Source organism: Pseudophryne corroboree, chromosome 4 (genome assembly GCF_028390025.1).
Source record: "Pseudophryne corroboree isolate aPseCor3 chromosome 4, aPseCor3.hap2, whole genome shotgun sequence".
NCBI classification, from domain to species: domain Eukaryota; kingdom Metazoa; phylum Chordata; class Amphibia; order Anura; family Myobatrachidae; genus Pseudophryne; species Pseudophryne corroboree.
In genome coordinates this window covers 357169978-357195442 of record NC_086447.1, presented here as the reverse complement: position 1 = coordinate 357195442, position 25465 = coordinate 357169978, and the positions used below count along the sequence as shown (strand labels likewise).

The window sequence follows — 25465 nt, the reverse complement described above, 5'->3', positions numbered from 1 at the left end:
GAATTGCACTCACCATACAAAGGTATGGTGATGCGATTCAGCCACAGAGCGGGGGTACCGCTGGAGAAGTCAGAGACTTCTCCATGGTAACCGGCTCTGTGAATTGCGGTAAGCAGAGAAAAGCCCTGTTTAACGCAAAACAGGGCTTTTCACTGCTGCATGAATAGACCCCTTGGTCCTCTCTCTCTCTTGCTCCTCTCTCTCTCTCTGTTTCCATGAAACCCTCCTCCCTCTCTATTTTTTGCTCCTCTCACTCCTTCCACCCTCGTAGTCTCTCTCTCACTCCCCTCGTACTCTTTCCATTGCTCCCCTAAGCAGCATTGTGACAAGGGGGACGAGGGGTTTCAAGATCTGGTATGGGCCCCACACAGTTCTAGTTCCTCCCCTGATTTCCAATATGATGATACCGCTGGGATTGCTGCTTTATGTGGCCCTCTCCTCCTCTTTATAGCCACACCAGTCTTTTATTGACCACAAGATCCTGGTTTTCACTGTGGCAGGGGACCCGATGCTAGTGATCTCCCCTGCCATAGTAGAATCTAGCAAAGTGTGCCTAGCAACTGCAGGTAAATGGACATGTGGTGTCACAAATTAGGAAGCCATGATTTTCTCACTGTAAATGTTCATTCTTTACAAGTAACTAGAAAGGTTTTCATTAGTAAATGCTCTTTTAAGTAAAAAAAAATACTCTTTTTTTGTGCAATGCTACTTTTTCAATGTAACTAATAATACAAGTAAACTGGTAAATCTAGGAAGCATAAGACAGCTCTTGTCTTTGGCCAAAGTATATGAAAAAGACTTAGAGAATGTGACATATATTGAACATGAAATACTTTAATATGAAACTTTTAGCTTGCTATTTCTTGTCTATAAAACAAGCTATAGCTACTAAAATATAGGGTAGATGTTTCAAAAAGTGGGAGAGATACAGTTGACAGAGATAAAGTACCAATCAGTGCCAGTCACTTTACAGGCTGTGTTTGAAAAATGACAGGAGCTGACTGGTTGGTATTTTATCTCTCTCCACTTTATATTTTGCCCAGCTTTCATACATCGCCCCCTATTTGATATACAAAGCTACTTACCATCATCACAGTTTACACCAGTGAAACCCGGATCACAAAGACATACATAACTTCCTATGGTGTTAAAGCATGCTCCATATTTACAAGGACTGGTCAAACACTCGTCAACATCTGGAAAAAAAGATTAGTACACTAAAATATTCTGATGTCATCTTCCATACATTGGTTACTATAGTTAAGAAGATGCTGCTAGAACAAGGCAACAGTGAGGGAGGGGCTTACCTGACATTGTGATCTGTAGCCTGAACTAGAGATGACATAAAAGTATGGATAAAACTAAGGTGGTCATTCCGAGTTGTTCGCTTGCTAGCTGCTATTAGCAGCATTGCAAACGCTAGGCCGCCGCCCTCTGGGAGTGTATCTTAGCTTAGCAGAATAGCGAACGAAAGATTAGCAGAACTGCTACTAAATAATTTCCTGCAGTTTCTGAGTAGCTCCAGACCTTCTCCTAGATTGCGATCAGCTCAGTCCAATTAGTTCCTGGTTTGACATCACAAACACGCCCTGCGTTCGGCCAGCCACTCCCCCATTTCTCCAGCCACTCCTGCGTTTTTGCCTGACACGCCTGCGTTTTTTAGCACACTCCCGGAAAACGCTCAGTTACCACCCAGAAACGCCCCTTTCCTGTCAATCACTCACCGATCAGCAGTGCGACTGAAAAGCGCCGCATGAACAACAGCAAAACTGCAAAGTTTTTAGTTAAATAACTAAGTGCATGCGCGCTGCGTACCATGCGCATGCGCATTTAGCAGCAAATTGCAGCATAGCGAAAATCGTCAATGAGCGAACAACTCGGAATGACCACCTAAATTATAGTGACTACTAATCAAAGCAGTGACTGTGTTAGGTTAAGAGGTTCTTATAATCCCAAATCTGGAGCATGTCACACTTTATGTATTTTGTTTACTTCTATAGTGCTACTATATTTGCAGTGCTGAACAGGCACATATCAGTCACTCATTAGATAATTCCTTCCCCTTCTCTGCACAGTACTGTGTATCTGAGTAAACATCTTCTATTGTCACATTGAGACATGGAAATTGTAAAGAAAAACAAGTTGACGTTGAGGTCAGTATCCCTGTTTATATTGTATTAAAACAGACTTCATCATATAAAAAAAATAAAAAAATAACATTAGTTTACTGCATAACTAGGATACAATCATAGATTGCCCACAAATAATAATATATTTGATAATAAAATTTTACGGCTTAATTTGCATAACTGTTATTAAGTAATAAAGTATTTTCCAAACAGTTATAACTGTTACCAGCCCTCAAGACTGATGTTAAGCAAGTTCCTTATTTATTAACCTGTATTTATGAACAGTACAGTAACAGCAGCATATTCTATTGCACTTTACAATTGAGAACAGTAATAAAACAAGACAGTAATAACAGAAAGAGGTATAGTAATTAGGCCCTGCTCACAAGCCTACACTCTGTAGGGAAATAGGATCAGCCAAGGTTAAAGGCATACTTGCCTACTCTTCCGGAACGGCCGGGAAGCTCCAGAAACGGGTGGCGGTCCCGGCCTCCTGGAAGAGTGGGCAAGTCTCCTGACCTGCGCCACCTGCCTGCAGCCCCCCGCATCTCCCCCACATCACCAATGATACCAGCCAACACCACAGAACAAAGTGGGCGTTCCGGGGGTCTTATGATGCAATCCGAGTTATCATGGCTCCGCCCCCCTGCCCCACAATGCTGGTAATACTCGGCATTGTGTGGAGGGGGTGGGGCTATGACGTGCAGTCCCGCCCCTGTACCACCCCTATATAACATCATCGAGGCATGCCATGACCCTCATGCTGTGCCACGTCCCCCCTGCTGTGCCGACCTGGCTACCCCCTCCCGGAGGGGGCAGCCAGAATGTCGGAAATTATGGTTAAAGGTTCTTGGTGGGCTGTATGATCCAGCAACACAGCAGAGTTGGCCTGTGATTAGATGATTATATGAAAGAGAACATATGCAATTTTGCATGGACTCTGTATAGAGGAGGCGATCAGATAGAATAGTTTATGGATGATATAAAGAGGTAAGTTTCCAGAGAAGTCTAAAGTTGAGACTAAGGGACATATTCATCCTCAGCTTAGGGCATGTTACAAATGCAGCATCACTAGTTTCCACATTTTAAAGTAAAGGGGTCTTTGGTAGCCCTCTGTGCACATGCGTTCACGAATGCGCACTGAGGCTACTCAGCAGTGTACATTTTCACACCTTGGAATTAGTGGTGAAAGTGAAGGTTATGGGGATAGCGGGAGGTACAGCTGCTTTTTGGATCACTTGTTCCACAACTGGAGCAATTCTGACTTTCTCCTGTACTTTATACACCATCGTAACTTGAGTTGGATACTTAATTATTGGGATCCCTCGATAACGAATAGGCCCTTAAAACCTATCTATGTTCAAGAAAACCAGGAAGCTTTTTATGTATTTTAAATGAGAATCAAGGAAGCAATGACAAGAGAAATGATAATCTTGTTTTACCTATTGTACATACTGGTCCCGTCCATCCTGGACTGCAGACACATTCATAGGTGCCGGGGTGATTCACACAGATACTCCGAGAACTGCAGGGATTATTCTTGACACATTCATCAATGTCTAGTAAGGAAATTAGAAACAATTCATCTAAGCACAACTATTTATGACACCTCTCAAAGATCAATCAAACAGATTATGAGAACTGGGTCTGATTCAGAGGTATATGTCAGACCGACATTTACATACATATCTAATGTATTTGGATCTGTGCTCAGGACTGGATTAAGGGGAGGGGGCAGTGAAGGAAAGTACCCCGGTGCCCCTCTCTGAGAGGACCACCCGCCATGAATCCGGTCCACTGCTCAGCAGCCTGCAACAGCACCCACACACTGACAGTGACAGGGGATCATCAGCAGACAAAGACAGACAGTAGTGAACCTTTTTTTTAGCAATGAAAACTGAAATGATTAAAGTGTGTGTGTGGTAAAGTTTGTCACTCTGATAAAGAAACAGTATGTCCAGAAGTGGCCTCCTAGTTTATACTGTAGGTACAGATGAAGCCTCGCTCATCTAGCCTTCTCTGCTGCGCCATAGTGCACCAAGGTTTATTAGCATAAGCCTTTCATTGTTCTCAGCTGCAATAGAATACAGGGAAAACAATACAGCAGGGATTAAGTCCGACAGCACTCGCTCAGTTAATCCTATTAAAGGGATAGATGAGCAGGTCTCCATCTGTATCCTATTCAAAGGAAGATGCAGCTCTTCACACACTTTTAAATTGGTGTAAATCTGTATTAATTGTTACTGACATTTCCAGACCTCTGTAGGTCTTTTCCTCAAAGTGTAGGATACCCAGAAATAATAAATACTGTATGTACAGTATATAGGACCTGAGGACTTGAAATGTTGCTGAACATTGCTCATACAGTAAATCGTTGTGTTAATGCAGATATGTTGGGGGTGTCATTCTCTTCTGCATTAATTATTAATGTTTGACGCACTAAACCTTAGTTAAAATTGTATTAGGGCTACTTTGCTATGATTTGAATTACAGACCTTAGGGCCTCCGTATTAAGTGCCCTGGTCCCCCAAAAAGCCTTAATCTAGCTCTGTCTGTGCATGCGCTAAACTGCCCTGCATATGTGCAGATCTGGAATTTCAATGTCGCTCACAGTGCCCCAAATACTGTAGCCTAAGTGACATGCTTCTGGCATTTGGGGGCAGTGACAGGCACTGTTGTAGAGAACAGGGGATGTTGGCCTCATTTTCTGGGAGTGCTGATGCCAGTGGCCGCATCGTTGGACACAACTTCCCCGTCTTCAGCAGTGTGAATTACTTGGTCAACCTGAGGGTCACTAAGATAACTGATGTTCATGCTTATTATCTGATGCTGCATCTTCAGATACATACAGTACAGTGCGCATCTTTCTATAACAGACGCTTCCTGATGCTTTTACATATTTTATTTTAGCTACTGCATACAAAGATACTGTGGCTGTAGTGAAAGCATAAATATCTCAATTAGGCCCACTGAGATCAAATGTATGCATAATGACAATTTACTCATTACTGTACAGTATCATTCTCAAGTCAGAGAAAACAGGTCCTCTCTTCTCTAAAAATCAGAATCTGCACAGGAAAGTTAATAGCTATGTATCTGTGTATACAGTATAATGGTCACATGAAAAACTACTTGTTATCCAGTTGCAGTGGGCAACCTAAAAATATGTAATTCATATGTTTCAGATAAAAAAGGTAAGTACTGTATTCCATACACTAGGCACTCCAAAAACTTTTTTTAGTCCAGATGTAGTCTTCTAAGCACATTTTAAAAATGATTTAATATTGGAATTTATTGAATGGTTTTCAGTTCTTTTTATATAAATATTAGTAAAATATTCAATTTTTTACAGCGTTATTAGCAGCAAGGATTTTATGTGCTACTTACCTGTGAAATGGATGAGACTTTTACAAGATTATGCTTATTTATATCTTAAGAGCTTATGGAAGGATCCATGTGTATATATTCAGGAGACTACTGTATCTTTCTAGATAATAGCACTTAGAATTGGACTAAACTAATGTACAGTATGTTATATGTATTTGTATGTCTTTGTCTACGGTATATATCTATCTATCTATATCTATCTATCTATCTATCTATCTATATACACCATTATTAGAGAAAACATTTTAGAAGAATAAATACTACAGTACTTTTAACATAACATAAGAATATTTTAGTAAATTTGATGTATTATTACAAAACACTTTCTTCATGTGTTAAGCCTAAGGGATTTTTTCACCTAATTGCTATTTTTATTCAGGTTTGGAGTATGCCTGCCTACTAATAGAAGCTAGCAGTATTTCTTACAAACTACAAATAGCACAGCCTACTATATTGCCCCCAAATTCTGTAAAATGACAGAAGCTGATTGGTTGGTACTCTCTCTCCACTTTATTGATCGCCAAGATTTGATAAATCTCCCCCTGCATATTTTTCAAATATTATAAAATATAACAATTTGAAATAATAAATTTTTTAATTATATAATAAACATTTATTTTTAAAGATAATTGGAATAAACATAATGTGCTATAGATTGTGGGTTGCCTCATGAAGAGAATACTTGTCTTTATTTTTTAACTTTTTTAGAATATGAGAGATACAGGGTAACATATTCATGCAGAACAGCGTAATTTCATCACCTGTATTACATGAAGGTCCTTCCCATCCGTTGTTACAGAGACAGATATAATCATATACACCATTCAGACATTGTCCATTGACACATGGAGAGTTTTTACAATAATCATTTTCTGCAGAAGAACAAAATCAAATTAATTATAACAATTTGTAAATGTAGCAGTAATAGGATATATTTATATAAGCAAAAATTAGCAATTCAAATACCATATCATTTACATTATACCAGTTTTCTTTGCTCTTTTCCAGGTATTTCACTCTTTCTTGACACAATAATTCAATTACCAGGTAAGTAATATTATTTTACTCACAATATACAGTGATGTCATATAAGAATCTTTAGTCACAATCAATATATCATAACATAAGGGAGGCAAATAAAAGTATACACTTTATAATTTTATCAGCATGCAATACAAAAAAAACTGAACCTCACTAAATAACACATAGTTATAACACATAACTAAATAACACATAGTTATTTGTTGATGGACGCAGATCTTGCTTCCCTAGAAAGATCTGCATCCATCTACTCACATGCTGGGGACCACCCAACACAGGGCAAGGTGCCCAATGTGTGTTGTGCTGCCTTGAGATGTGTTCGCAATTTGATTGTGAATGCATCGATTTAAGTCGCCCCTGGCATGTGAAGCCTGGCTGGGCTAGAAGGCATTCCGGCACCACAGAGCACCGCTGGACTGTTACAGCAGAGCTGACAGCACCCCTGGACTGATACCCCCCATGCCAAATATACACAGTACTGACAGACACCTCCGTCAAGAGCACTTTACACATTTGAAGTGAAGATGGCGCCAATCATGGGGCTCTTTATAGAATCTAAAACTCATGAGAATCCGATAGTGGGAAGATGATATTCGGCCTCTCTTTGGGATGCGAGTCTGGCTCAGGTTTTCCCTCCAGACTCGGATCCCAGCTCGGATCTCAATGTTCGGGTTTGTCTGGTCCTCAGAGAACCAGACCAGCACATCTCTAATATATATATATATATATATATATATACACACACACACACACACACACACACACACACACACACAGATGTAGCCATGCTTACCTTTGCTGCTTTGTGACATGCTGCAATACGGCTTGCTGCATGGCATGCCAGGCTGTTACTATTTTGACTATTTGCAGCTGGCGATTGCTCCATTAATTCCTAATGGAGCAATCACCACACTTTACAAGCCCATTGTTGGTATCTGGGGAAACTTTGGTTGTTATTTTTTATTCTTAACTCCATGATTACAATCTGTATAATGTTTTTTTACAGTTTATACAAAATAGTAGGGAATACATTCTCTCACATGATCAGGCAGATTTCAAAAAGCGCAGAAGTCACGGAGAGCCCTTCCTCACATTAACTACTTAAGGCAGATTATCCCCCCCCCCCCCTCAACCTGCCTCCTGGACCCCTCCCCTCCCGTCTTCTCTGTTTCCTCTCCCTCACTGCCTGCTCCCATCTTGCTCACTTCTTCAAGGAGGTGAGCAAGGAGGTCTGGAGACGCTGAGGAGGTGTGGAGACGCTGAGAGAACCGGAAGTGACGAGCGGGAGTAGGAGCCCGAGCGAAGAAGCAGGGAGCAACAGGACGGAGCGGCCGCAGCATCTGTAAGGTGCAAGTGCCGCTAACCGTACCATGCACGGAGCCGGGGGAGCAGTGCGGGGAGCCCAGGGAGCAGTACGGTGAGCTGGGGGGGGGGGGGGGCGTGCCAACAACCAGGGAGCTCTGAGCAGTGACCCGGGGGAGCACTGAGCAGGGGGCCCTGCGGGGAGCATGAGTCACTGAGCCACTGCATCTGAGTGCTGATCGGAAGAAAAAGGAGCAGATAAATATTTACTTTTCCAACTTTTTTGTATACTCAATTGTCTCCCTTTGTCCATTACTGTATTTTATTGTACTTTAATTTGTACTTAATTTACTTCCATTAACATATATTTATCCCTTATTTATTGTCCTTTTGGTCCCTTACAGATATAGGTTTTTAAATACATTGAAGGATCAATTCTTGACTCAATAGGTTGAGGACCCAACTAGAGGTAAAACTATTCTGGACCTAGTTATTACCAATAATGTGGACATTATATCAAACACTAACATTGGGGAGACCCTGGGAAACAGTGATCACTATATAATCACATTTGACATGTTTCAAGAAACATAGCTATAAGGGAGCAACCAAAACATTTAACTTTAGAAGAGCTAACTTCAATATGCTGAGACAGCAACTAAATGACATTGACTGGGAAGTTTAGTTTCAAGGCAAGACACATCGGAAATGAGGGATGCTTTAAAAGGGTTGCTTGAAAGCAGTATTCACAAATTAATTCCCATGAGCAGTAAACGCAGGAGTACTAAACACAAACCAATGTTGCTTAATAAGAAGGTCAAAGAAGCAATGGCTAATAAGAGATGTGCTTTCAAAACATTTAAATCTAATGGAGGGGAGGAGTCATTCCGGTATTACAAGGAATGCAATAAAAGACACAAAAAAGTAATAAGGGCAGCTAAAATTGTAAACGAAAAGTGAATCGCTATAGAGAGTAAAACCAATCCTAAAAAGTTTTATAAATATATAAACAGTAAAAGGTTAAAGAAAGAGAACGTAGTCCCATTAAAAGATGAATTGGGAGATTTGATATATGATGACAACTTAAAAGTGGAAATACTGAACTATTTTTTCCCCTCAGTATTCACCAGGGAGGATGAGCCGGTGAAATTAGTGCATAACGACAGTGAAGCTAATGACTCTTGGCTTGATGCTTGTTTAAGTGAGGAAGTAGTCCTGGAGAGACTAAGTAATGTGAAGATTAATAAATCACCAGGACCAGATGGTTTTCATCTGAGGGTTATTATGGAGCTAGGGGTTATAGCTAGCAAAACCCCTATACTTGATTTTCCATAGTTCAATTAGATCAGGTATGGTACCAAGGGATTGGCGCGTAACTGAGGTAGTGCCTTTATTTAAAAAGGGAAATAAAAATAATCCTGGAAACTATAGACCAGTTAGTTTAACCTCTATAGTGGAAAAAATAATGGAAGGCATTTTGAGGGATAGCATAGGGGATCACCTACAGGCTACTAAGTTTATTAGCATAAGTCAGCATGGGTTTGTAAGGGACAGATCATGCCAAACCAACTTAATTAGCTTCTACGAGGAAGTGAGCGAGAATCTTGACCATGGAAAAGCAGTGGACATGGTGTATTTAGATTTTGCAAAAGCCTTCGATACAGTGCCTCATAGGAGACTGATCAAATTAAGGGAACTTGCCTAGGATATACTATTTGTACATTGTAATTGGCTGGATAACAGAGTGCAACAAGTAGTGGTCAATGGGATGTTCTCCAGCTGGGCATCAGTAGTCAGCGGAATACCATAAGGATCCATTTTTGGCCCACTGCTGTTCACTATATTTATCAATGATCTAGGAATAGGCCTGGAAAGCACAGTGTAAATCTTTGCACATGATACTAAACAGTGTAAGGTAATTAATTCAAAAGGCGATGTGGAGTCTCTACAGAATGACAAAGTTATGCATTTTGGGACAAAAATCACACTTGCATCCTACACTCTAGATGGGAAAAATATAGGAGTAACTATGGTAGAAAAATATTTGGGGGTGTTCATAGATAATAGGCTTAATAACAGTACACAACGTCAAATTGCAGCAAAGAAGGTAAGTAAAGCGCTTGCGTGCATTAAACGGGGCATTGAGACAAGGGACGAGAATGTAATCCTGTCACTGTACAAATCATTGTTACATCCTCACCTGGAATATTGTGTTCAGTTCTGGGCACCGTATTATAAAAAAGATATCGGGGAACTAGAAAGAGTTCAAAGAAGAGCTACTAAATTGATTAAAGGGTTAGAGACACTGGAGTACGAGGAAAGGCTTACTAGGTAAAATATGTATACACTAGAAAAGAGTCGACTGAGAGGAGATACTATTAATATCTTCAAATATGTAAAGGGTCATTACAAGGAGTTAGCAGCAGATTTGTTTATTAAAAGAACTCTGTATAGGACGCGTGGGCACTGGGCACTCGCTTAGGCTAGAGGAGAGAAAATGCTGTTCACAACATAGGAAAGGGTTCTTCATGGTAAGGGCAATAAAGATTTGGAACTCCCTGCCGGAGAAGGTAATAATGGCAGACTCTGTAAATGTATTTAAAAACGGATTGGACAAATTCCTAACTGGAAAATGTATCCAGGGCTATAGCATTTAACATACAGTATTGACATTAAAATATCTGGGAGTGGTAAGAATCATAGCTGTCAATTGCTACTAAACCATTATTTCAGCAGGCACATTATAATAAAAGATGTGCACCAGACATTTTTCTGTTTTGTTTTTTTTTTGTTTTGGATTCGGTTCCGCGGTCGTGTTTTGGATTCGGACGCGTTTTGGCAAAACCTCCCTTAAGAATTGTTGTCGGATTCGAGTGTGTTTTGGTTTCAGGTGTTTTTTTTCAAAACACCCCTCAAAAACAGCTTAAATCATAGAATTTGGGGGTAATTTTGATCCTATAGTATTATTAACCTCAATAACCATAATATCCACTCATTTCCAGTCTATTCTGAACACCTCACAATATTATTTTTACTCCTAAAATTTGCACTGTGGTCGCTGGATGACTAAGCTAAGCGACCCAGGTGGGCGGCACAAACACCTGGCCCATCTAGGAGTGGCACTGCAGTGTCAGACAGGATGGCACTTAAAAAAATTGGCCCCAAACATCACATGATGCAAAGATAAATAAAAAAAGAGGTGCAAGCAGGGCCGGTGCTAGGGTGTTCGGCGCCCTCCTGCAAAATATAAATTTGCGCCCTCCCATACTTTACATGTAGGGCCGGGGGGTTACCATGGCCTCCTGGGCCCCTGAGCTGCAGGAGATCCGTGTAAGCCTATGGATGTGAACTCTCTGCCCACACTCACTCTGTGCAGCGCTAGTTACGGCCCTGCACACAGACAGTGCCGTAACTAGACATTTTACCGCTGTGTGCAAGAGAGGGAAACGGCACCCCACACCTGTATGTAAAATAGCGGCAGTGCGCGCCATAGGCGCGCAAAAAAATATATAGGGGCGTGGCTTCGCGGGGAAGGGGTGTGGCCACAAAATAATACCAATTCATATTACATATTATAGTAGTCTCCATTATTCAAACTATGCCGCACAGTAGCGCCACTACACCAGGTAGAGCCCCTTTTACACATTACGGCCGACAGATTCCGCTTTTTACACATTACGGTGGACAGCGCTCCCCTTTTTACACATTACGGCGGACAGCGCCTCCCTTTTTACACATTACGGCGGACAGAGTCCCCTTTTTACACATTACGGAGGACAGCGCCCCCCTTTTTACACATTACGACGGACAGCGTCCACTTTTTACACATTACGGCGGATAGAGTCCCCTTTTTACACATTACGGCGGACAGCGCCCCCCTTTTTACACATTACGGCGGACAGCGCCCCCCTTTTTACACATTACGGCGGACAGCGCCTCCCTTTTAACACATTACGGCGGACAGAGTCCCCTTTTTACACATTGCGGCGGACATCGCTCCCCTTTTTACACATTACAGCAGACAGCATCCCCTTTTTACACATTACGGCGGACAGAGTCCCCTTTTTACACATTACGGCGGACAGCGCTCCACTTTTTACACATTACGGCAGACAGCATCCCCTTTTTACACATTACGACGGACAGAGTCCTCTTTTTACACATTACGGCGGACAGCGCTCCCCTTTTTACACATTACGGCGGACTGCGCTCCCCTTTTTACACATTACGGCAGACAGCGTCCCCTTTTTACACATTACGGCGGACAGCATCCCCTTTTTACACATTACGGCGGACAGAGTCCCCTTTTTACACATTACGGCGGACAGCGCCTCCCTTTTTACACATTACGGCGGACAGAGTCCCCTTTTTACACATTACGGCGGACAGCGCTCCCCTTTTTACACATTACGGCGGACAGCGCCCCCCCTTTTTACACATTACGGCAGACAGCATCCACTTTTTAAATACAAACAAACACACATACATATACACAAACACACACACACACACACACACACACACACACACACACACACACACACACACACACTTTCTCTCTCACACTCTTTACATACCCTTACCACAATCTTGCTGGCCAGATCTTCCACAGTGTGCTAGCCTGGTCAGTGTAGCTCCGCCCCCTTGGTCTGTGTAGCTCTGCCTCTTGGTCCGTGTAGCTCCGCCCCCTTTCGTCAGACCGAAAACACTCCTCTCCCTGTCACAGAGGACAGAGGAGAAGGAGTCATGCTGCCGGCGCTGCTGCGGCTGCCTGTCAGTGTGACAGGGCAGGCGCAGCAGCAGCAGCAGGGGGGACAGAACGGCGCTTCAGCTGGGATACAGTGCAGGCAGGCGCCTCTCCTGCCCGGCGCCTGCCTGCACTGCATCCCTTTGCTGAGCGGCTAGCGCCGGGCCTGGGTGCAAGATGGAATTGTCCTTGGTCCCTCCCACCCACCCTTATGTTGTATAAACAGAACATGTACTCTTTAACAAACCCATCATTTCAGCGACAGGGTCTGCCACACGACAGTGGCTGAAATGATTGGTTGGTTTGGGCCCCCACCAAAAATGAAGCAATCAATCTCTCCTTGCACAAACTGGCTCTACAGAGGCAAGATGTCCACCTCCTCATCGTCCGATTCCTCACTCCTTACACTGTGTATATCCCCCTCCTCACAGAGTATTAATTCGTCCCCACTGGAATCCACCATCACAGGTCCCTGTGTACTTTCTGGAGGCAATTGCTGGTAAATGTCTCCATGAAGGAATTGATTATAATTCATTTTGATGAACATCATCTTCTCCACATTTTCTGGAAGTAACCTCCTACGCCGATTGCTGACAAGGTTACCGGCTGCACTAAACACTGTTTCAGAGTACACACTGGAGGGGGGCAACTTAGGTAAAATAAAGCCAGTTTGTGCAAGGGTCTCCAAATTGCCTCTTTTTCCTGCCAGTATACGTACGGACTGTCTGACATGCCTACTTGGATGCTGTCACTCATATAATCCTCCACCATTCTTTCAATGGTGACAGAATCATATGCAGTGACAGTAGACAACATGTCAGTAATAGTTGGCAGCTCCTTCAGTCCGGACCAGATGTCAGTTTTCGCTCCTGACTGCCCTGCATCACCGCCAGTGGGTGGTTTTGGAAATTTTATCCTTTTCCTGGCAGCTCCAGTGGCGGTAGAAAATGAAGGAGGAGCTGTTGGTGGGTCACGTTCCGCTTGACTTGACAAGTGTCTCACCAGGTCTTTGAACATCTGCAGACTTGTGTCTGCCAGAAAGAGAGATACAACGTAGGCTTTAAACCTAGGATCGAGCACGGTGGCCAAAATGTAGTGCTTTGATTTCAACAGATTGACCACCCGGGAATCCTGGTTAAGCGAATGAAGGGCTCCATCCACAAGTACCACATGCCTAGGAGAATTGCTCCGTTTTAGCTCCTCCTTCAATCTCTCCAGCTGCTTCTGCAAAAGCCTGATGAGGGGAATGACCTGACTTAGGCTGGCAGTGTCTGAACTGACTTCACGTGTGGCAAGTTCAAAGGGACGGAGAACCTTGCACAACGTTGAAATCATTCTCCACTGCACTTGGGTCAGGTGCATTCCCCCTCCTTTGCCTATACCATAGGCAGATGTATAGGCTTGAATGGCCTTTTGCTGCTACTCCATCTTCTGAAGCATATAGAGGGTGGCCCACAATTTTTCAGGCCACCGACAGCATCTCCTGCACGCCCCATCGGTTTTTTTTTTAATTCTGCACCACCAAATTCATTGTATGTGAAATCATGGGACGTGCTGGAATTTGCCCACATGTAATGCACGCACAATATTGGTTGTGTTGCCCGATGTCACAAATCCCCAGGAGAGTCCAATTGGGGTAAGCCAATCTGCGATGATGTTCCTCAGTTTCTGTAAGAGGTTGTCAGCTGTGTGCCTCTTATGGAAAGCGGTGATACAAAGCGTAGCCTGCCTAGGAACGAGTTGGCGTTTGCAAAATGCTGCTACTGGTGCTGCTGCTGCTGCTGTTGTTGCTGCGGGAGGCAATACATCTACCCAGTGGGCTGTCACAGTCATATAGTCCTTAGTCTGCCCTGCTCCACTTGTCCACATGTCCGTGGTTAAGTGGACATTGAGTACAACTGCATTTTTTAGGACACTGGTGACTCTTTTTCTGACGTCTGTGTACATTCTCGATATCGCCTGCCTAGAGAAGTGGAACCTAGATGGTATTTGGTACCGGGAACACACTACATCAAGCAATTCTCTAAGTCCTTGTGAACTAACGGCGGATACCGGATGCACGTCTAACACCAACATAGTTGTCAAGGCCTGAGTTATCAGCTTTGAAACAGGATGACTGCTGTGATATTTCATCTTCCTCGCAAAGGACTGTTGGACAGTCAATTGCTTACTGGAAGTAGTACAAGTGGTCTTCCGACTTCCCCTCTGGGATGATGATTGACTCCCAGCAGCAACAACAGCAGCAGTAGGCGTTCCACTCAAGGATCCATCGGAGGAATCCCAGTTAGGAAAGGACTCATCAGACTTGCCAGTGACATGGCCTGCGGGACTATTGGCGTTCCTGTCTAAGGAGGAAATTGACACTGAGGGAGTTGGTGGGGTGGTTTGCATGAGCTTGGGTACAAGAGGTAGAAGGGATTTAGTTGTCAGTGGACTGCTTCTGCTGTCACCCAAAGTTTTTAAACTTGTTAATGACTTCTGATGAATGTGCTCCAGGTGACGTATAAGAGAAGATGTTCCTAGGTGGTTAACGTCCTTACCCCTACTTATTACAGCTTGACAAAGGCAACACACGGCTTGACACCAGTTGTCCGCATTTCTGTTGAAATAATTCCACACCAAAGAGGTGATTTATTTTGTATTTTGACCAGGCATGTCAATAGCCTTATTCATCCCACGGACAACAGGTGTCTAACCGGGTGCCTGACTTAAACAAACCACCTCTTCATCAGAATCCTCCTTGTCAATTTCCTCCTCAGCGCCAGCAACACCCATATCCTCATCCTAGTGTACTTCAACAGTGACATCTTCAATTTGACAATCAGGAACTGTACTGTGGGTGCTCCTTCCAGCACTTGCAGGGGGCGTGCAAATGGTGGAAGGCCCCACCTCTTCCCATCCAGTGTTGGGAAGGTCAGGCATCGCAACCGACACAATTGGACTTTCCTTGGGGATTTGTGATTTAGAAGAACGCACAGTTCTTTACGCTGTCTTGTTATTTGTTTTTATTTGTAACGATGTTGCAATGAGAACTGGAGCTTTATAGCTCTAAATCCTGTATATGGACTCTATTAAGTTATAAAGGTTTATTATGACTATTTAGCAATTGCTGCTTTGGCTATCGTGGCAATGTTTTTTTAACTGTTTTTACAGTTTAGGTAACTAAACGGATAAAAAGTTGGATTTAAGTGCTAGAAATGTTTAAAATATGGGCAGGGTAATTATTATTTCATATAATAGAGAATGTCAACCCCTTCACTGCTGAGGGTTTTCTCACCCTTATGGTACGAGAAAAATGGTGTAGCCTGGGCACCCTCTTTCTGTGGCTTATACCAACTCAATGGAATTGAAGAACAATTATTTAAAATTAGGTGAATGCAAATCACCTTTCAAATGACAGTGTCAAAATAGCAAATGTTTAAAATCAAACTAAAGATTTAATATAATAACATATGCACAAAAGACAATAAAATCGTAACAAAACAAGAGCGTACCAAATAGGTAGCCCAGGAGCCGTAGGTGGAATAACGTGGCAGGGTGGTCCGGGCTTCACCCTGCTCTGGCTCCCAAGCTTACCAACGATAGTCCTGGTCCCAATACGCCAGTGTCCAGGTGCCAACGCATTTCGCCCTGAGGAAGAGATTATACATCTCAAAACGCGTTGGTACATGGACACTGGCGTATTGGAACCAGGACTATCGTTGGTAAGCTTGGGAGCCAGAGCAGGGTGAAGTCCGGACCACCCTACCACGTTATACCACCTGCGGCTCCTGGGCTACCTATTTGGTATGCTCTTGTTTTGTTACGATTTTATTGTGTTTTGTGCATATGTTATTATATTAAATCTTTAGTTTGATTTTAAGCATTTGCTATTTTGACACTGTCATTTGAAAGGTGATTTGCATTCTCTTGATTTTAAATAATTGTTCTTCAATTCCATTGAGTTGGTATATGCCACGGAAAGAGGGCGCCCAGGCTACACCATTTTTCTTGTACCATATATGTCATTTTGGGGTAATTAGGAAAACCCCTAGGTGCATCCAAGGCAGCCCACTTCCTTTCCAGTGCCCAACAAGTTCCTCTACCCCCCTTTTTTCTCACCCTTATGTTGAGGTTATTTTTTTCACATTTGCGCTTGTCCTATTCCAATATCAATATCAATGATTTTTTTTAACATGGTACCCACACAAACCATACCCAGTTTTTTTCAGAAGACTCTGGGCCTGATTCTGAGTTGGACACAGATGAGTCTGCATTTTATGCTAATGATGTGGCCGGTTTGTGCAAAACTAAATGCCCTCTTGAAGGGCCTTACAGCAGTATACTCTTGGTGTGTCAGATGCACCATTGGGCAAACCATTGACTAGTCACCACCTATTACCCTATCAGGAATGCCCAATGAAATCTACTCCCTGCATCCACATTGGATTTGCACCTCTGTGCGATAGCCATCAGGACACATGCGCAGTAGCTCTCATTCAGGTCCAGTTGTTGCTGCCGTGCATGTTGCAAAGTGACCATTTTCAGTACTTTATGCATACACAAAGTACTGAACATGGGCACTTTGCATTGGTGAGCAGGTCCTGCAATGTGGAAAGCAGATCGGCATCAAGCTGTAAGTGATTGACAGTCTGATGCCATTTAGGGGGCAGGCAAGGGTCAGCGACGACCTACGTTTGTGAAAATGGAGGCATGTCACTATCGTTTAGGGGGAGGGAAGAGGCCAGGGATCCCCGTCGCTGGACGGGATCTGTACAGAGATTTACTGTGCTCTACAATGGGTGGCTTGCATGCCCCCATGTGTGACTTAAGCTGTCCAATGGTGAGTCAGTGATCCAGTGCTGCATCCCAGGATGCAGCTCACATCACTACTGCAGAAGGAGGTATCTACTAGTATAGCTGCCTCCTACTGCATTACCACACACAGCTATAACTGGAGGAAGCAACAGTGATAGTCAACTCCTACCACATCTTAATCAGGCCCAGTGCAACATGGACACACATGCAGTACATAAAGCGTTGGGCAACTGCGTGCATCTCAGCAATGCATGCGGCTAGCATGCAACTCTGAATCAGACGCTTAGTGCGATATTCAATTGATATTTCCCAACCGATCTTTTGTCTACAGTGGTCCCGTTGTAACCTATATAGCCCGCATAGCAGTTGGTTTTAGATGCGTAAAGTCACAGATGCCCAAACGGGTCACTTTTCACTTATTTCAGCTCGCCACACCAGGGGTAACTGGCTGAAATGCTGATATCACACCCATCAACAGAAACCAGAGGCGTAGCTAGGGTTTTCGGAGCCCAGGGAAAGATGGAAAATGGCACCCCCCCCAAAAAAAAAAAAAAAAAAAACACAAAAAGAAGGATGTGGGCGCGCGCGCCGAAAAATGGTGTGTGGCCACGCTCCAGAAGGGGTGTGGCCACTGAAAATGGCCCACAGTGCCAGTTACATTGCCCCACAGTGCCACATACAATGCCCCACAGTGACGGATACGTGCCCCACAGTGCCAGTTACATTGCCCCACAGTGCCGGATACATGCCCCACAGTGCCGTATACATGCCCCACAGTGCCAGATACATTGGCCCACAGTGCCAGATACATTGCCCCACAGTGCCAGATACATGCCCCACTCAGTGCCAGATACATGCCCCACAGTGCCAGTAACATTGCCCCACAGTGCCAGTTACATTGCCCTACAGTGCCAGTTACATTGCCCTACAGTGCCAGTTACATTGCCCCACAGTGCTGGATACATGCCCCACAGTGCCAGATACATGCTCCACAGTGCCAGTTACATGCCCCACAGTGCCAGGCCCCTGCCCCATTTGGTGCCAGATACATGCCCCACTGTGCCGCCGCCGACCCCCCCCCCCCCCCCCGGTCACTCACCGGCCGCCTTGCTGTTGATATGTGAGGGGAGGAGAGCGCAGCGCAGCGCCTCTCTGTCCCCTCACCGCTCCAGGTCTCCGGCGGCTGTCTGGCGCCGGTTCGATAGCCAATCAGAGCTCGCGGACCGGCAGCCAATCAGGAGCCGGTTCGCAAGCTCTGATTGGCTAACGCCGGAGACCGGACACAGCAGCGCTGCTGGCAGCGCTGCTAGTGCTGGCAGCGGCGGTGAGGGAGAGACGCTGCACTCTCCTCCCCTCACATTTAGGGTTAACGGGGGCAAGTGGGGCATGATGCCCTGGCCGCCGGCGGCGCCCCCTCTCCTGGGCCTGCCTAGGCGCCCAGGGCACGTGCCCCACTCGCCCTACCCTAGATACGCCTCTGGCAGAAACATTTGAATAGCATGGTGGTGGACAATTGAATGGACAATTGAATACCGCCCTCTGTATTTTCATAAAATACCATTAGTCTTTTTTACTCATTGTTACAAGTAAAAAAAGCCCCTCAAAGTGCCAAAAAGTTTTTTACTTAAATTTCAAGAAAAAAAATGAACAGCAAACATAATTTTTTTATAGTCTTATAAACGCCACAAATAAATATTTTGTAGCTCTTGTTCCACCAATAATCCAGCATTCCAAAATAGTAAGAAAGCAGGATTCTATGTGTACGCCCCTTTCCCGTCCCCTTCAGGTCTCTGCGTATGCACATGTGCTGATGTGCTGAAATCGCTCCGTGGAGATTTCTGCAGATCAGCATATGAAGCTGAATTAGCCCCATAGTATATAAAGATCCACCTCCCTTAACAGGTATATGTACTGTATTTGAGATATAGATTTAATTATCAATGGATGGTTCATTTGCGGTGGTGTACACCTTTGTTCATTTTGACCGATCAACTTATTTTAATAAATTCATTTTGTAATTGTGCCATACCAACTTTCTCTCACTTTATTAGTGCAGAGCTAATATAGTTTTTTAGTGTCTTTTTACCTAATTGTTTATTCCCATTGCTGCTGAGCTGAGTGGATAAATGTATGTATATTTAAGAAATCATTTTGCTATTATCAGCGCCAGGCTACCTTGTTTTTTTTATACATTATATATACAGATGTGTCCACATACATCTATCCTCTGTGTGCTACAAGTTGTATTACAGTACGCATCATTTTGTGAATAATGTGCATTCTAAGGGAAAAAGTTGTACGGAAAGACGTCCGGCAGTACCAAGTCGCACCCTAGAAAGACTGTTCAATGTGGCAGGAGGTTATATGTATGTGGACACATCTGTATATATATATTGTATATTGATGTATTAAAGAGACTTCTTTCTTCAGTCTACTTTTGTGACAGTCTGCTTGAGTGCCGCTGGACTTTTGTTACTATATTGAGCAGCGAAATCTGCTTACGGAGGCACAGCAGCAAATAACTCTTGCATCCTGTCAGTTCCGGGTGTTTTTGTGAATCCGTTAACCCGGAACCAACCACAGGTGTAGGTGCTGGGGTATGGAGAAAGCAGGGAGGACGAAGAAAGTTCAGTTTCATATATTTATTAAAATAACAATTCAGTAAGGAGTTAAATGACTAGTTGTTAATCATCATTTTATACTAGAGTATTGCAGGAATGGCAGAAATAATATGCAAGAGAAAAACTCAAAAATAAATAAAAGAAATGTTCATGGAAACATATGCAAAACAAGCTGATGAATAAATGTTGAATTGTCCAAATATAAACAAGCTTCGATGCTGAACTGCAGAATGTGTTTTACTGGTTAATGCAGACATGACGAAATAACTGTAAGGATTTGCAATGGAGTTTTGAGAGTTAACTGAGAGACTGTGAAGAATTATCCTTGTTATGACAACATAGCAAATATAAAGTACTGAATTGGGTTACTTGCGGGTTCCGGAGATCACTGTGAAACTGTAGTAGATAACAAGGTGATGAATGGGTTAAATGCAGAGTTGAACAAACGAACAGCTGAGGGAAATGGAATCCTCCAAACTTTGTATGGTAGGCAGACTAGGTAACCTCATGCAAGACTCTGGGAATTCAACTGTTTCCAGTAGGTGTGCAATTAACTGACAGCACAGTGGAGAGCCGGTTGATCTTTTAGCAGTGAAGACTGCAGACGGACCTCTGGGAACGGAGGCGATATCTGGACCACGGGAATCACACAGGAATGCACGGAGAGAGCTCAGAGCTAGAGCACAGCGTTGATACAACAAAGCACTGGCCCAGAGTAACATGATCCCAGCCTACTTAATGGCAGCACACGCACGGGATTGGCTTACACCTGCCCACAGGTGTTTTCACAAGTGCTCTGTATTACCTATTTGGTCTCCAACATGGCCACCTCCTATACAGCAGACACACCGCAGTGCCTTAGGCCATTTGGTCCCCGCACTTCCAGTTCCCAGACTCTGCATTACCTGTGCTACTGATCACGCCGCGTCCCCACACGGGCGCACAGCACCGCAAGCAACCGCACTGGCAACGGATGAACCCCAGAACCCGCAGAGGTGAGAGACCGGTTCGTGACAGTACCCCCTCTTCTAAGGGTGGTCTCCGAACACCTTTGAACCTTATCAGGATTTTTGGAGAAGTATTTCTGTACCAGTCTTGGAGCATGAACATCTTCAGAGAAAACCCAGGATCTTTCCTCCGGACCGTAACCCTTCCAGTCGACCAGAAACTGTAAACGTCCATATCGGGAACGTGAGTCCACAATCTCTTTAACTTCAAATTCCTCATTCTGCAAAGAGTGAACTTTGGGAGATTTGGACTGGATAGTACGGAACTTATTGAGAATCAAAGGCTTCAGTAAAGATGTATGAAAGGCGTTAGGAATTCTCAAAGACGGTGGCAACTTGACTTTGTATGACACAGGGTTGAGTACTTTTACAATGGGAAATGGACCAATAAACCTGGGAGCAAATTTCTTAGAAGGAACTCTGAACCTGAGATTGCGTGTAGAAATCCAAACCTGGTCTCCCACCTTATAATTCGGTACAGCTTTACGTTTTCTATCTGCAAAAGATTTATAACGAGCGGAAGTTTTGACCAACGACTTACGCACACAACTCCAGATTCTAGATAGACGTAGAAGCTCTTGATCTGCTGCTGGAACCTCTAGGGCTGGCAATGGTTGGAACTCTGGCACACGAGGATGAAAGCCGAAGTTAATATTAAAGGGCGTAGATTCTGAAGACGAATGGAAGAGATTATTATGAGCAAATTCTGCCAATGGAAGGTAGTCAACCCAGTCATCCTGTGAGGACGATATATATAGCCGGAGAAATGTTTCAAGGTCTTGGTTTACTCTCTCAGTTTGTCCATCTGTCTGAGGATGATATGCAGAAGAAAAGTTCAACTTGACATTTAAAGATGAACAAAGCGACCTCCAAAACTTGGCCACAAACTGTGTTCCCCGATCAGAGATGATCTCTCGAGGAAGGCCATGCAACTTGAAGATTTCAGAGATGAACAATCTGGCTAATAAAGGGGCTGATGGTAACCCAGTTAATGGAATGAAATGTGCCATTTTCGAAAATCGATCCACTATCACCCAAATGGTATTTCGCCCTTTTGATGGAGGTAGATCGGTCACGAAATCCATTGAGATATGAGTCCATATTTGTTTGGGTATGGATAATGGATGTAATAAACCTGGTGGAGAACTTCTTGGACTCTTATGTTGGGCACATTTAGGACATGCTGCTATAAACTCTTGGACATCGGCTTTGAGACGTGGCCACCAATAAGACTGTTGAATGAATTTGAGAGTCTTTAGAACCCCAGGGTGACCCATGAAAGGGGAGGAGTGAGCCCAGGTAAGCAGCCGTTTTCGAAGATTTGTGGCGACAAAGGTCTTGCCAGGCGGAGGAACTGGAGAGGTTCGAGTCATTAAAAAGGACGTAGGATTCACAATGGCTTGATTCGTGGTAGCATCATTTGATTCAGAAGAAGCAAAGGACCGAGAAAGGGCATCTGCCTTTTTGTTCTGAGATCCAGGACAATAGGTGAGCTTGAAATTAAATCGTGTGAAGAAAAGCGCCCATCGAGCTTGTCGTGGATTTAAGCACTGAGCTGACTGCAGATATAGAAGATTCTTATGATGAGTATATACTGTAATGCGATGTTGTGCTCCTTCTAGAAGGTATCTCCACTCCTCAAATGCCAACTTGATGGCAAGTAATTCTTGCTCACCGATTGCATAATTACGCTCGGCCGGGAGGAACTTACGGGAGAAATATCCGCAGGGATGGACTTTTTTATCTTCAAAGACTTGGGATAACACAGCTCCTACTGCTTCTGTAGATGCATCCACCTCTAGTAGAAAGGGACGATTCAAATCAGGCTGTCGAAGAATGGGGGCTGACACAAAGGCTTGCTTTAAATCAGAGAAGGCTTTGATTGCTTCAGAAGACCAGTTCGTAGGATTTGCTCCCTTGCGAGTTAGGGCTGTGATGGGAGCAGCTAACGTAGAATAATTCTTAATGAATCTCCTATAGAAATTAGCAAAGCCAAGAAATCGCTGAATCCCCTTGAGAGTTGTAGGAGTGGACCAATCTCGGATAGCTTGTACCTTACCGGGATCCATACATAGCTCTGATTCAGAAATGATGTAACCAAGGAACGGTATGGAAGATACTTCAAAAGTGCACTTTTCTAACTTACAATAAAGTTGATTTTTCCTCAGACGTGTCAGTACCTCTTTAACTTGGTGACGGTGAGACTTTAGATCCTTAGAGAATATTAGGATATCATCCAGGTACACTACTAGACACTTGTAGAGAAGGTCACGAAAAAGTTCATTCACATAGCTTTGAAAAACTGCAGGTGCATTACAAAGACCAAAAGGCATTACAAGGTATTCGTAATGCCCATCCCGGGTATTAAAAGCAGTCTTCCACTCGTCCCCTGCCCGGATGCGGATTAAATTGTAGGCCCCTCGGAGATCCAGTTTTGTAAACACAGTAGCTCCCTTTACCCGGTCAAATAACTCTGGAATTAAGGGTAATGGATACTTGTTTTTCACAGTGATCTCATTGAGTCCACGGTAATCTATGCAAGGTCGTAACCCACCGTCCTTCTTCTTAATGAAAAAGAATCCGGCTCCTGCAGGTGAAGAAGATGGTCTGATAAATCCTTTGGTTAGATTTTCCTGTATATAATCAGACATAGCTTGCGTCTCTGGGATGGATAGCGGATAAATTCGTCCCCTAGGAGGGGTTTTGCCCGGAACCAGGACGATTGGGCAGTCCCATTCGCGATGAGGAGGTAGAGAGTCTGCTGCTTGTTTACTGAAAACATCCGCAAAGGGTTGATACACCGGAGGTAGATCGGGAAGGCTAATTGACCGAAGAGGTACAATTGAGGCTAAACAGTCCTTGGTACAAGATTTACCCCACGAAAGGACTTCCATGGTTTGCCAATTGAGTTGAGGATTATGTTTCTGCAGCCAAGGTAAACCAAGTATCACATCTTGAGAGGCTTTGGGAATCACGTAGAAGGAGAGGTATTCGGAATGAGCAACTGCTGCTTCCAGAGGCATAGTTTGGACTTTAGACCGCATGACACAGTCTGAGGAGATAAAGTTCTCGGCTGCCCCGGAATCTAGGAGAGCTAAAACTTTCACTGTAGAACTTGGAACTTCTAATTGAATAGACAAGGTCGGCTCTCTCCCAGAACGTGGTTCTAAAGTAACTCCTAGCTTAACCTCCCTTGAATAAGCTAGGAGCGAGAGTTTTCCAGGCCGGAGTTTGCAGGATTTAACCAAATGTTCGGAGGACCCACAGTACATGCAGAGGTTACCCTGTCGACGATGAAGTCGTTCTTCCTCTGTGAGGCGAGAGCGCCCAATCTGCATAGGTTCTTCTGTCGTTACCGGAGACTGTGATGAAGAATCTTGTCGAAGTCTAGGATGATAACGTGGACTGGATCGCTCTGCCCTGGATTTTTCTAAACATCGCTCTCTGTAGCGTAGATCAAGTTTGTTGCAGAGAGAAATCAATTCATCCAGTTTAGTTGGCACATCCCGGATGGTTAAATCATCCTTGATTCTCTCTGAAAGTCCATTCCAAAATGCGGCGATCAGGGCCTCCTCATTCCAATTTAACTCTGAAGACAACGTGTGAAACTGAATAATATATTGACTGACAGGACGTAAACCTTGACGTAGACGGAGAATCTCCAAAGATGCTGAGGTGGTTCTGCCTGGTTCGTCAAAGATTCTCCGGAAGGATGATTCGAACTCCTTGTAATTAGAGAGGATAGGATCTCCTCTTTCCCACAATGGTGATGCCCACTCCAGAGCCTGACCGGAAAGGAGGGCAATAACATATGCAACTTTAGAACGAGCTGATGGGAAACTGGAGGACATCAGTTCGAACTGGATCTCGCATTGATTCAGGAATCCTCTGCAAAGTTTTGGGGTTCCGTCAAACTTACTTGGAGAGGGTAACTGCAAGCAGGACGTAGGTAGCGTCTCAGGAGAAGCTGTAGTGGTAACTGGGACAACCGGAGTTGGAATCTGGACTTGAGACGTTTTAATAGCTGTATGAAGAATCTCCAGACGGTCTGCCATAGTTTGCATAAACTGCACTATTTGTGTCTGTATAGACTCCTGGTTTTCCAGACGGGAAAGGATATCTGAAGTAGCACCGCCTCCTGCGAATTGGTCACTTGACGGATCCATGTGGCCAGTGCTTACTGTCAGGTCCGGGTGTTTTTGTGAATCCGTTAACCCGGAACCAACCACAGGTGTAGGTGCTGGGGTATGGAGAAAGCAGGGAGGACGAAGAAAGTTCCGTTTCATAAATTTATTAAAATAACAATTCAGTAAGGAGTTAAATGACTAGTTGTTAATCATCATTTTATACTGGAGTATTGCAGGAATGGCAGAAATAATATGCAAGAGAAAAGCTCAAAAATATATAAAAGAAATGTTCATGGAAACATATGCA

At 43.8% G+C, this 25465-nt stretch overlaps 1 protein-coding gene across 1 annotated transcript in view; it reads right to left on the bottom strand.

Annotated features, from left to right (window-relative positions):
* Positions 1 to 25465, bottom strand: part of LOC134910910 (mucin-3B-like) — a 380580-nt gene that overhangs the window by 295927 nt on the left and 59188 nt on the right. Inside the window, exons 5-7 of the mRNA XM_063919296.1 lie at positions 6278 to 6388; positions 3572 to 3688; positions 1086 to 1196 (exon numbers count right to left, since the gene is read on the bottom strand). Of these exons, the coding sequence (XP_063775366.1) occupies positions 1086 to 1196; positions 3572 to 3688; positions 6278 to 6388 (339 nt within the window). The remainder of the gene's footprint in view (positions 1 to 1085; positions 1197 to 3571; positions 3689 to 6277; positions 6389 to 25465) is intronic.